At 61.5% G+C, this 12,786-nt stretch overlaps 1 protein-coding gene across 1 annotated transcript in view; it reads left to right on the top strand.

Moving 5' to 3' along the window:
• The window catches only part of SLC4A5 (solute carrier family 4 member 5), an 83,447-nt gene that overhangs the window by 31,768 nt on the left and 38,893 nt on the right, over positions 1-12,786 (top strand). Inside the window, exons 3-6 of the mRNA XM_058278930.2 lie at positions 1,116-1,276; positions 2,218-2,373; positions 3,516-3,611; positions 9,481-9,536. Coding sequence (XP_058134913.1) covers positions 1,116-1,276; positions 2,218-2,373; positions 3,516-3,611; positions 9,481-9,536 — 469 coding nt within the window. The remainder of the gene's footprint in view (positions 1-1,115; positions 1,277-2,217; positions 2,374-3,515; positions 3,612-9,480; positions 9,537-12,786) is intronic.

Below are 12,786 nucleotides of genomic sequence, written 5' to 3'. Positions count from 1 at the left end.
GACTTTAAGCCATGCAGAATTTAATACCATGCTTGGTGAGAAGTAGGGACTTAACTTTTTTTATTTTCAGGTTGATCATCTTTTAAAACGTTTTTAAAACTTCTTATCAAAACCCAACTCCTTATGTGTGCCCACGTCGTTTGGGGCTATTGTTCCATGGACCCCTTTGCCTATTCCTGGACTGGACTCACACTGTTCTAATTCCTTGAGCTTTTCGGCAAGTTCTTACATCTTCTAAGGCCTATTTTACCCCCATTCTTCTTTTGAAAATGTCCCCAGCCATTCTCAGACATTTACTTTTTCAAAGGAACTTTAGAATGAATAAGGCACGTTCCTAAAATACTCCCTTGGGATTTTGACCGGACTAGCTTGACGCTGCCCGTGAGTTGGAGGGTGACAGCTTACGTGGGGCGCGCCCACCGGGGTCTGCCGCGGCACTGCCCTGTGGGGGGAGGTCGGGCGCTGCCTCTGCCCTCGGTCCAAGGCCTTCCTCCACCCCAGCCTAGGAGTCCAAGGCTCTGAGAAAGGGCAAACCCCTACCTAGCTTTGGTTTAATTTCCTTCCTTCCCCTGATGACATTTGGATTTTAACCTGGGTTTTCAGAGCAGAAGCCCAAAGGCCCGCAGCAGCACCCGTGGGGAAAGTGGCTTTGACAGCGAATGCTTCCCCTGCAAGACACACCATAATACGGCTCTGAACACCTCACATGTGGCCAACTCTGGGTGACCAGGTTCTAGGAGACAGCTTTATTGTTAGAGAATACCATAAAAATTTCTCATTCTAAATGTACAATTAAATGGCTTTTAGTAAATTTACAGAGTTGTCCAACCACCAGCACAGTCCAATTTTAGAACATTTCCATCACCCCCAAGAAATCCCTCACGCCCATTCGGCCACTCCCTGGATGTCACTTTGACCTGAGCGTGACAGCATCAAGAGGAGTGGGGGGCAGAGTGAGGGGGTCTCCAAGAGGTCTCCTGCCTGCGAGTCCAGGACCAATGGCCAGCAAGGTCCACAGCATGACCCCACGCCCATACCTCTCTCCCGGGAAGACCCAGAGAAGGGGCCCTCCTCGGGGCACAGGCCAAGCTCAACCCCGCGCTCACCCCTTCCAGGTGGATAAAGTTTGAAGAAAAGGTAGAGGAAGGAGGCGAGCGCTGGAGCAAGCCCCACGTGGCCACGCTGTCCCTGCACAGCCTCTTCGAGCTCCGCACCTGCCTGCAGACGGGGACGGTGCTGCTGGATTTGGATGGCGGCTCCTTGCCACAGATCATAGGTGAGGCGGGGGCGGCCGTGGCCAGCTCTCCCGCAGACCCCACGGGTCAGGACAGCTCCCCTGCCTCGGGCCCACCTGTGAGGCTGTAGCTGGCCCATCCCCGATGCCTGCCGGATTCTGCAGAGGCTGAGGTTCGGCTCTGATGCTCTCACGGCTGCAATCAGGCTGCCCCGGTAGTTGCTTAGAGGACAAGAGTCTCCTCTGCCACACCGTCCACCAGTGTAGCCAAAAGAGAGGTGAAGGGTGGGCAGAGGCAGCTGTGCCAGGGCAACACATTTCTTTTCAGGGTTAATAGATACTCATTCATCTTTAGGCAGTTAGCTCTCATTTAGTGGAGTGGCAGAGGGAGAGGGTAGCTTGCCTTATTCCCTAAAGTTTTTATGCGCTTTATTTGAGCAAATTCAATTTTGCCAGAAGCATTTGGCCCAAAAATCTTAAAAGATTTCCTGTTAAGGGAGCAGAGGTGGCTCAAGCCATCGGGCTCCCCCACATGGGAGGTCCCGGGTTCAGTTCCCAGTGCCTCTTAAAAAGAAGACACAACAGACACAGAGAGCAGACAGCGAGCTCAAGCAGTGGGGGAGGGAAGGGCTTGAAAGAAATAAACATAATAAATCTCTAAAAAAAAAAAAAGATTTCCTGTTAGGACTAACACCATTTAGCCCAGTACTTCAGTGCTTCTTGGGGCACTTTTATTGTGCACTATTTTATTTCCTTTTCACATTAAGCTTGAGAGAGAGAACAGAGAATTTGACACACATGCACACACCCTTTCACATAGGAGGAAATGAGTGACAGATTCCACAGTTAGCCGCAAAACCAGGGCTGATTCCAGGCCACCTCCAGGTCGCTTTCAATCCTACTAGTAACAGAAGCCACCGAAGACCCTCACGCGCGGGTCCCCTCCGTCCCATGTGGCGGAGACACATTCGTTTCCCACGCAGATGATGTCATCAAGAAGCAGATCGAGGACGGCCTCCTGCGCCCAGAGCTCCGGGAGAGGGTCAGCTACGTGCTGCTGAGGAAGCACCGGCACCAAACCAAAAAGCCCATCCACCGCTCCTTGGCCGACATCGGGAAGTCCGTCTCCTCCACCTCGGGTGAGTCGGACCGTGGGCCGCGGGGCCCGGGGGTGTCTGGGCCACCTGGGGGCTACCTGGAGAAAGTCAGAGGGTCTGGGGATCCCTCAGCCGCTTTCCCCGGTCGGCTCTCGGGAACCCCAGCCACAGGCCAGTGTGGACCCCTCACAGAACAGCTTGGGGAGGCGTGGGCGCTCGGCCTGGGCTACGCGTGGGAATCCCCCGGGCCTTGAAACACGTCCCAGTGCCTGGGTCCCACCCCCGACTGGACAGCCGGAGCTTAGTAGGCTCCTGGGGAGACATGTGTGCAGCCAGGGTTGGGGACGGCTTTGGGGATGGCTTGTTTATAGAAAAGAGGGTGAAGGTGCTCACTGAACCCCCAAGAGGAGGCAAGAGCCCCGGTAGGAAATGGAGCACACAGAGGGGGCGGAAGGGGCCTGCGTGGTGTCCAGTGGGCCAGGACCTTTACACCCGTGTCATTAGATCAGCAGAGCCTGGGGCCCGTGAGGGAGGGTGGCTTTTCCCCTGTGCACGGCTCAGCCCTCCGCTCTCCAGATCTCACGTAACCCCAGAGGCCCTGCCCTGCCGAGCCTGTCAGATAAACACAGGAACCAGAATGAAAGTGATAAAGTTGCTAAATCAAGGGCCTTGAAGAACATCTTTAAATGAATTGGAAAAAAAAAGACTTGTTGAGCATATCAGAATAACGGCAGGTGCACATTTTGCCCTGGCCGTGTGCCAGGCTCAGTTCTTAGTGATCCACTAGGGTAACTCACTTCATCCTCACAATAACCCTAGCAGGTAGGTACTGTTCTTTCATCCCCATTTTACAGAGAAAGAGGCTGAGGCACAGAGAGGTTTAGTAATTTGCCCACGGCCACACAGCTGGGAAGTGGTGGAACCAAGGATAAACCCAGTCTTTTCCACCCTGGTGCCTATTTCATCAATTGGGTCTTTGTCTGACTTTTGAACGGGATGAATATTTCCCCTGTAATCTTGTTCAGAGTATTAACTGGCTTTTTAAAAAAACCATACACACACGCAAAAACAACCACCACCCAAAACACAGACACCACTGTTCTTCCCGTCGCCTGGCTCTGGTGGGAATGCCGGGGTGCGCAGGCCGGCCGCTGGTGGCTGAGCCGAGTCCTCTCTCCTCCCAGGTCGCAGTCCTGCCCGGAGCCCTGCGGCGGGCGCCAGCCTGCGCCACTCCACCGAGGACCTGAGGATGCGCCAGAGCGCCAGCTACGGCCGCCTGTGTGAGTGGGGCTGTCGGACAGAGCCCGGCTCGGGCGTCAGGAGACATCACGCTGTCACTCTAAGCCAGCAGCCCCAGGGGCCCACCTGCCGCCACGATAGGCTACAGAACGGCTCTGGAAAACGCAGCTCTGGCTCCAGCCCGGGCAGCCGATCCCCACCCCTAGGTTCTCCGGGTTTTTATCTTACTTTTGTTTTTACTCACCTGGTCGTTACCCAGGTTTTTGGTAAAGCTCCTTCCCAAAATTGAATTTAAAACGGTTAAGTCCTTCCCGCAGGAGGCCGTAGGGGGACCCGTCAGGGAGGGCCCCTGGGGCGGCAGGAGGTGCCCCGTGACAGGGCCACCTCCCGGGTGCTGGGCGCGGGCGAGGAGGGCCCGCGAGGCCAAGGGCCAGGGCTCGGCCTCTTGAGGAGTGGGCAGGGAGCAGCCCCGAAGTCCTGGGGCAAACGCAAAACACAAAGGAGCGAACCTGGGAAGTGAAGAGAAAAAAAACCGTGTGCACGAGTAGGATTCTTTTTACTAAAATGTTCAGATCTGATCGAGGGCAGCCGGGGCTGCGCCTCTGGCCAGGCCTGAGTGACGCGCGGGGACCACGGAGCCTGCTTCGAGCTGCGGCCTCAGACACGCAGGGATTGCCTCGGCTGCGTCGCCCGCGTCGCCCTGGCCCACGCTGGCCTCGGTTATTCCAGTGGGGGTGGCACTGGGTGGGCGTGAGGGGAGGCGGGTGGCTGGGGAGTCGCCTCAGGGCCTCGCGGCTCCGAGGGGGTCTGGTGAAAGGCTCGTCTCTCCTCTCCTGTGCGGAAGTGAAAGGGGCTGACGCCCACGCCCGCACCCCCGCGGAGGAGGCCCAGGCCATGCCACGCCCCAGGGGAGGCTGACAGGAGCAGACCCGAAACTGCTTCTTGGTGAATCAGTGGGAGTTTTCCAGGAACAAGAGGGAGGCAAGATGGTGTCCTAAAGAAAGGGAACAGGCAGTGGGTGGAGGGGCTCATGAGGGAGCAGGGATGGAGGGGAGGTGCTGTCCTCAGGGAGGAGGGATGGAGGGGAGGCGCTGACCTCAGGGAGCAGGGGTGGAGGGAGGCGCTGTCCTCAGGGAGCAGGGGTGGAGGGGAGGCGCCATCTTCAGGAGGGAGCAGGGGTGGAGGGAGGCGCTGTCATCAGGGAGCAGGGGTGGAGGGAGGCGCTGTCCTCAGGAAGGAGCAGGGGTGGAGGGAGGCGCTGTCCTCAGGAGGGAGCAGGGGTGGAGGGAGGCGCTGTCCTCAGGAGGGAGCAGGGGTGGAGGGTAGGTGCTGTCCTCAGGAGGGAGCAGGGGTGGAGGGAGGCGCTGTCCTGAGGAGGGAGCAGGGGTGGAGGGAAGCGCTGTCCTGAGGAGGGAGCAGGGGTGGAGGGAGGCGCTGTCCTCAGGAGGGAGCAGGGGTGGAGGGAGGCGCTGTCCTGAGGAGGGAGCAGGGGTGGAGGGGAGGCGCTGTCCTGAGGAGGGAGCAGGGGTGGAGGGAGGCGCTGTCCTCAGGAAGGAGCAGGGGTGGAGGGGAGGCGCTGTCCTGAGGAGGGAGCAGAGGTGGAGGGGAGGCGCTATCCTCAGGAGGGAGCAAGGGTGGAGGGGAGGAGCCGTCCTTAGGAGGGAGTAGGGGTGGAGGGTAGGTGCTGTCCTCAGGAGGGAGCAGGGGTGGAGGGTAGGTGCTGTCCTCAGGAGGGAGCAGGGGTGGAGGGAGGCGCTGTCCTGAGGAGGGAGCAGGGGTGGAGGGAGGCGCTGTCCTGAGGAGGGAGCAGGGGTGGAGGGAGGCGCTGTCCTCAGGAGGGGGCAGGGGTGGAGGGAGGCGCTGTCCTCAGGAGGGAGCAGGGGTGGAGGGTAGGTGCTGTCCTCAGGAGGGAGCAGGGGTGGAGGGAGGCGCTGTCCTGAGGAGGGAGCAGGGGTGGAGGGAGGCGCTGTCCTCAGGAGGGGGCAGGGGTGGAGGGAGGCGCTGTCCTCAGGAGGGAGCAGGGGTGGAGGGTAGGTGCTGTCCTCAGGAGGGAGCAGGGGTGGAGGGAGGCGCTGTCCTGAGGAGGGAGCAGGGGTGGAGGGAGGCGCTGTCCTGAGGAGGGGGCAGGGGTGGAGGGAGGCGCTGTCCTCAGGAGGGGGCAGGGGTGGAGGGAGGCGCTGTCCTCAGGAGGGAGCAGGGGTGGAGGGAGGCGCTGTCCTCAGGAGGGAGCAGGGGTGGAGGGTAGGTGCTGTCCTCAGGAGGGAGCAGGGGTGGAGGGAGGCGCTGTCCTGAGGAGGGAGCAGGGGTGGAGGGAAGCGCTGTCCTGAGGAGGGAGCAGGGGTGGAGGGAGGCGCTGTCCTCAGGAGGGAGCAGGGGTGGAGGGAGGCGCTGTCCTCAGGAAGGAGCAGGGGTGGAGGGAGGCGCTGTCCTGAGGAGGGAGCAGGGGTGGAGGGGAGGCGCTGTCCTGAGGAGGGAGCAGGGGTGGAGGGAGGCGCTGTCCTCAGGAAGGAGCAGGGGTGGAGGGGAGGCGCTGTCCTGAGGAGGGAGCAGGGGTGGAGGGAGGCGCTGTCCTCAGGAGGGAGCAGGGGTGGAGGGAGGCGCTGTCCTCAGGAGGAAGCAGGGGTGGAGGGAGGCGCTGTCCTCAGGAGGGAGCAGGGGTGGAGGGTAGGTGCTGTCCTCAGGAGGGAGCAGGGGTGGAGGGAGGCGCTGTCCTGAGGAGGGAGCAGGGGTGGAGGGAGGCGCTGTCCTGAGGAGGGAGCAGGGGTGGAGGGAGGCGCTGTCCTCAGGAGGGGGCAGGGGTGGAGGGAGGCGCTGTCCTCAGGAGGGAGCAGGGGTGGAGGGAGGCGCTGTCCTCAGGAGGGAGCAGGGGTGGAGGGTAGGTGCTGTCCTCAGGAGGGAGCAGGGGTGGAGGGAGGCGCTGTCCTGAGGAGGGAGCAGGGGTGGAGGGAAGCGCTGTCCTGAGGAGGGAGCAGGGGTGGAGGGAGGCGCTGTCCTCAGGAGGGAGCAGGGGTGGAGGGAGGCGCTGTCCTCAGGGAGCAGGGGTGGAGGGAGGCACTGTCCTCAGGAGGGAGCAGGGGTGGAGGGAAGGCGCTGTCCTCAGGGAACAGGGGTGGAGGGGAGGGGCTGTCCTCAGGAGGGAGGAGTGGTGGAGGGATTAGGGAGGGAGCAGGGGTGAAAGGGAGGAGCCATCCTCAGGAGGGACCAGGGGTGCAGGGGAGATGTGGTCTTCAGGAGGCAGCAGGGGTGGAGGGAGGCTCTGTCCTCAGGAGGGAGCAGGGGTGGAGGGAGGCGCTGTCCTCAGGAGGGAGCAGGTGTGGAGGGGAGGCGCTGTCCTCAGGGAGCAGGGGTGGAGGGGAGGCGGTGTCCTGAGGAGGGAGCAGGGGTGGAGGGGAGGCGCTGTCCTGAGGAGGGAGCAGGGGTGGAGGGAGGCGCTGTCCTCAGGGAGCAGGGGTGGAGGGAGGCGCTGTCCTCAGGGAGCAGGGGTGGAGGGGAGGCGCTGTCCTCAGGAGGGAGCAGGGGTGGAGGGGAGGCACTGTCCTGAGGAGGGAGCAGGGGTGGAGGCAGTCGCTGTCCTCAGGGAGCAGGGGTAGAGGGGCAGCGCTGTTCAGGGAGCAGGGGTGGAGGGAGGCGCTGTCCTCAGGAGGGAGCAGGGGTGGAGGGAGGCGCTGTCCTCAGGAGGGAGCAGGGGTGGAGGGAGGCGCTGTCCTCAGGGAGCAGGGGTGGAGGGAGGCGCTGTCCTCAGGACAGAGCAGGGGTGGAGGGAGGCGCTGTCCTCAGGAGGGAGCAGGGGTGGAGGGGAGGCGCTGTCTTCAGGAGGGAGCAGGGGTGGAGGGAGGCGCTGTCCTCAGGAGGGAGCAGGGGTGGAGGGGAGGCGCTGTCCTGAGGAGGGAGCAGGGGTGGAGGGGAGGCGCTGTCCTGAGGAGGGAGCAGGGGTGGAGGGAGTCGCTGTCCTCAGGGAGCAGGGGTGGAGGGGCAGCGCTGTCCTCAGGGAGTAGGGGTGAAGGGGAGGAGCTGTCCTCTGGAGGGAGCAGGGTTAGAGGGGAGGCGCTGTCCTCAGGGAGCAGGGGTGAAGGGGAGGCGCTGTCCTGAGGAGGGAGCAGGGATGGAGGGGAGGTGCTGTCCTCAGGGAGCAGGGGTGAAGGGGAGCAATGTCCTCAGGAGGGAGCAGCGTTGGAGGGAATCGCTTCCTCAGGGAGCAGGGGTGGAGGGAGGCGCTGTCCTCAGGGGGCAGGGGTGGAGGGAGGCGCTGTCCTCAGGAGGGAGCAGGGTGGAGGGAGGCGCTGTCCTCAGGGAGCAGGGGTGGAGGGAGGCGCTGTCCTCAGGAGGGAGCAGGGGTGGAGGGGAGGCGCTGTCCTCAGGAGGGAGCAGGGGTGGAAGGAGGCGCTGTCCTCAGGAGGGAGCAGGGGTGGAGGGAGGCACTGTCCTCAGGAGGGAGCAGGGGTGGAGGGGAGGCGCTGTCCTCAGGAGGGAGCAGGGGTGGAGGGAGGCGCTGTCCTCAGGAGGGAGCAGGGGTGGAGGGGAGGCACTGTCCTCAGGAGGGAGCAGGGGTGGAGGGGAGGCGCTGTCCTCAGGAGGGAGCAGGGGTGGAGGGAGGTGCTGTCCTCAGTAAGGAGCAGGGGTGAAGGGGAAGCACTTTCCTCAGGGAGCAGTTGTGGAGCTCCTGAGGGCGCGGGGTCTTTTGGGAATAGAGGCAGGGCTGAGGTTGGACAGGGTCATGCTGCAGAGGGCCCTGTGGGTCACACAAGAGAACCCAGACTTTATTCTGAAGGTAACGGGGCCCCTGTGAAGTTTTAAGCAAGAGTATAGCATGACCAGCTCTTTAGTTGAGGAGGAATAAACTCGAAGGGGGTGAGACTGCAAGCAAGTGTCGGGGCCTGCACCCAGGCCCAGAGCGCTGAGCTAGAGAGGAAAGGACAGAGGTGGGACTTCACGACCGGGAGCAGGAGCAGGCCTGGCCCTAGGGTTCTGGTCTGTGGGGGAGGGAGGAGAGCGAGTGGAATGGGGCCTATGGGGGCACCGATTTGGTGGGAGGTAGTGAGTTCAGTTCCCAGGGCCTTGAGTTTGGGGTGCCAGGTCTGGAGTTCAGGAGAGAGGGGTCTGGAGGTAGGACTGGGGCGTCCTCTGCCTGGACACATAGCAAGGGCAGCGGGAGTGGACATGTCGGGGAGCACGAGGCATCTCGGGGAGCGAGGGCAAGGAGGAGACCCCGGGGAGAGCCGAGCAGGAGAGGATCCTGGCTGGGCCTAAGAGCGGGAGCGCCCAGGGAGAGCAGTGTGCAGGAAGGCCAGGGGCCACAGGCCCAGGGGGGCTGAGGAACACCAGGTCTGAGTGCTTTTATGGGTGCAGCCACTAGGGGGAGACGGGAGCAGACTTTCTCCTACCTCAGCAGAGGAAGGAACCAGTGGGAGGTCCAGAGAATTCCCCCTCACGCTCCTCCCCACGGTGAGCCCCCACCTCCCACCCCCCGCCCGCCTAAGTCCTTTGCCGTCTCTAAAGGCGCTGGTGGGTCCCAGAGGACGGAGGCGAAGCTCTGTGGGCTGGTTCTCTCTCCCACAAATCCCAAGCTTGGCCGCAGCTGGGCCCCCATCTGATCATGTGTCTCCCCACCCCCTCCAAGGCCTGACAGTGCCAGCCCCTGGAGTAGGCACTCGGTGACATCCCAGAAGGTGGGGCAGAGGGACAGGGACCAGAGGGCAGCAGACTGAGGAGGGAGAAGGGACTCGTGGAACCCAGGGTTCAAGCAAGTTGGTGTTGAAAGGAAGCAAAGCTGGGGGATGATGGATCAGGGGGCTGCAGGATCTGGGGTCGGGGGCGGTCTTGGAAGATGGGAGAGGTGTGTGTAGGGACGAAGGGAAAAAAACCTTCCAGAGTCTGGGTCCCCTGATGGACCGTCTTTTCCTTCTCTCCTAGGTCATGCCCAGAGCAGAAGCATGAACGATATTTCCCGCACACCCAACACAGACCAGGTAGTGAAGGCCGTGCGCTTGGCTGCCCCAGAGGCCAGGGTGGGGACGGAGGAGACGGGTTTCTGAGCCAGGGAGCCCCTATGGGCAGAGCTCTCCAGGAGGGAGAGAAGTCCCCAGGAAGGCCCCCTTGGGGTCTCTTGTCTGCCTTGGGGACTGCCCAGCCCATCAGTCAGGTTCTGATGGAGCCCCAGGTACCGACTCCGTGCCCGGCCCTGAAGGGTGGGGGACAGGGAAGCATGATCAGGGCCAGCTGTCACTGAGCTTGGAATTTGCTGGAGAGAGAGGCTCCCGTGGTGGTCTGACCTCCCCGGGGCCCCGTAGGGTCTTTAAAGTTGGACTGGGGATTTAGGCAGGCGGGGGAAGGAAGCAGGGCCTCCCCACGTGGACAACAGTGGGAGTGGACTGATGGCACTGCCCAGCGGTGTGTCTGCTTCCTCGGCTAGGGCAGGAGTGGGTCTGCTCTTGGTCCTTCCAGAACCCCTTGATGAGACCAGAATCCTACCAACGGGTTGAGCCCAAGTTCTAAGGCCCCCACAGCCTTGGAAACCCCCCGAATATACCCTCTAGGGAAGCCCAGGGGAGGCCCCCTTGAGCCCGGCCTCTGCACCCCTCAAGGGCAGGCAGCTTGGGGACCCCCTGCCCCGTGCCATGGTGGGGGTAGAAAGAAAGGTGAGAAGGCACCCCCAAGCGTGGTGACCTCCAGGCTCTCAAGGCACCCCCAAGTTTGGTGGACGGCAAAACAAATGTCCTTGTGTCAGTCACAGGGGCCCTCTGGTGGCCCGAATAGTAAAATAGCAACGGCAGCCACGTGGCCCCACATGGCCTGACGCTGGGCCAGGGTTTTCTGTGCCCCATGAAGCTACTATTATCCTCCATGTTTTACTGATGAAGTGTTGAGGCTTCAGGCCGTTAAGTAACGGAGTTCCCACGGCCAAGAGGCGGCAGAACCAGGATTTGAACCCAGGTGGTCTGGCTCCAGAACCCTTAACTTGGGAGTCCTTTAGGAACAGGCATTCTGGAATATTATTTAGAAAGACCACTCCATTCTCATCATGTACAGCGGACAACAGAGCATGACAAGAAAGCATTGCACATAAGGGCCTTTCACAACCTGTTTTAATGAACGTGCAAGTGGTAATAATAGTAAGAGCTGTCACTTCTACCAGGCAGTGTGTCCTGGATTTAGGAGTTTGAACCCGGAAACTGGCTCCAGCTGCATCAGGTGTTTGCACGTTGGTGAGCCCCTTTAGGTGCCAGCCCAGAGGCATTTGCTCTGAGCACGGGTTCTTAACAAGGAGTCTGTGAGCTTGAATTGAAATTCACAGAAGCGTTATTCTTGTGGGGACGTGTTGGTTCGGGTGTGATGTATTTATTAAATAATCCCCAGGATAGTGTGGACTTAGTGGGGGGCCCGTGGTTTCACCTGACTGGCAAAGGGGCCCATGGAACAAAAAAGGGTTAAGAGCCCCTGCTCCGAAAGCTGTTCCTGAAAAGCTAAGTTCCGTGCCTGCCCTGGGCTGGTGGGTCCCCAGGGAGCCGAGTGTGGATTCAGACAGCGGAGCTGAGCCGCGGTGCCTCGGCCGAGTTGGACCAGAGTTCCCGTGGGTGCCGGAAGTAGGGTCAGCAGGATCCTGGGCAAGCCAGGGTGGGCAGAGGCCAGCGTGCTCCCATTTCTGGGATGCCACCACCCCGGCCTCCTCACCAAACATGCCACAACCTGCAAGGAGGGAACAAGGAGACGTGTCACCTCCTCTGCGATTCCGGCCCGCAAAATTGGCTGGGCCACCCCAGAGCTGTTCTCAAAGAAGCTCGTTCTCCGTCTCCCCGTCTCCCCTGGACTCTTGCCCTGCCTGATCCTTGGGCACGGAGCTGGCGCGGGGGTGGTGACTGCCCTGGCACGCCCGCCCTCCCTCCTGAAGAACGCCGTCGCGTCAGCTGACCGTGCCTGGGACAAAGGGGCTTTTGGAGCCGCGTGGCCGCTGGCCCTCCCCTTAGCTCCTGCCCTTGTTTACTCTTGCTCGACTCGGATCCTTGGGGCGTTGCTGGTCATGGAGAGTGTTTGTTTTTTTTTTTCTGATTGGATTTAAAAGATTTACAGGGGTGTGGCCTTGCTCCTGTGCCCCCATGCCCGCTGCTAGGCCACCCACCCAGTGCATACCCCACCCTGGGAGCCTAATCAGGAAACGGCTGAAGGCCCACGGGGCCGGCCATGCCCACGCCTCCCCTGGGACAGGGAGAGACAAGGAAGCTGGGTTCTTCCTGAGCTCGTGAGAAACAGACATTCGTGCCCGTCGGAGGGCCTCGGGCCCAGGAGAACTGTGGAAAGACGGTGGCAGCCCTGGGCTCTCCAAAGCCCGCCCTCCCCAAAGGCTTCATCTGCATCCTTGCTCTCCCGGCTGGTCGCTGTCCCTTGCCCCTGCCCTTGCAGCCCACCATCCTAAGATGCTAAAGATTAAGAAGAGCGTGAAGGGCAAGCTGGCGCACTCTCAGAAGGAGTCGGTGTCAACCCTCGGAATGAAGTCGGGGCGCAGAGGGGGGCCACCAGGACCTCTCGGGGAAGACCCTGCCTTGTCCTGCTGTTTGGCCTTCCTGCCCTCGGAGGACACCAGTCAGAGGGAGTGCAGGGAGGGCGCCTCGTTCATTGGAAAGTCTCAGAAGTTCTGAAGTCTCCTTGGGCAGGGAAGCGTCTCATGGAGGTGGCGGTGTGCCCGGGCGTGCCTGTGAGCCAGGGAGCAGGTGGTGAAGGGAAAGCAAAACGCATCGGGCCTGACTGTGAGATCAGGCTGCCTGCTCCCTGCAGCCACCGCTGGGAAGCCCTCAGGGCCAAGGCCGGCAAGGCTCCTCTGGCTCCCCCGTTCACCGCAGTCGAGCACCATTGTCACCCACCATGGGATGTCTTAGTGGTCAAGCCGTGCCAGGTCTTAGTCCCTGGGGTTAACCCGCTTTGAACCTTTTTGTCTAAAGAACGTATGTATGCGTGTGGGGGGGAGGGAAGCAGACGTGGCTCAACTGATAGAGCGTCCACCTACCATATGGAGGGTCCAGGGTTACATCCCCAGGGCCTCCTGACCCGTGTGGAGCTGGCCCACGCGCAGTGCTGCCGCGTGCAAGGAGTGCCCTGCCACGCAGGGGTGTCCCCGTGTAGGGGAGCCCCACGCGCAAGGAGTGCGTCCCATAAAGAGAGCCGCCCCGCATGAAAAAAGCGCAGCTTGCCCAGGAGTGGTACCACACACACAGAGAGCTGACGCAG

This window comes from Dasypus novemcinctus, chromosome 17 (genome assembly GCF_030445035.2).
Source record: "Dasypus novemcinctus isolate mDasNov1 chromosome 17, mDasNov1.1.hap2, whole genome shotgun sequence".
In the NCBI taxonomy this organism is placed as follows: domain Eukaryota; kingdom Metazoa; phylum Chordata; class Mammalia; order Cingulata; family Dasypodidae; genus Dasypus; species Dasypus novemcinctus.
The sequence above is the reverse complement of the archived record's forward strand: the minus strand, read 5'-3'. Positions and strand labels throughout refer to the sequence as shown.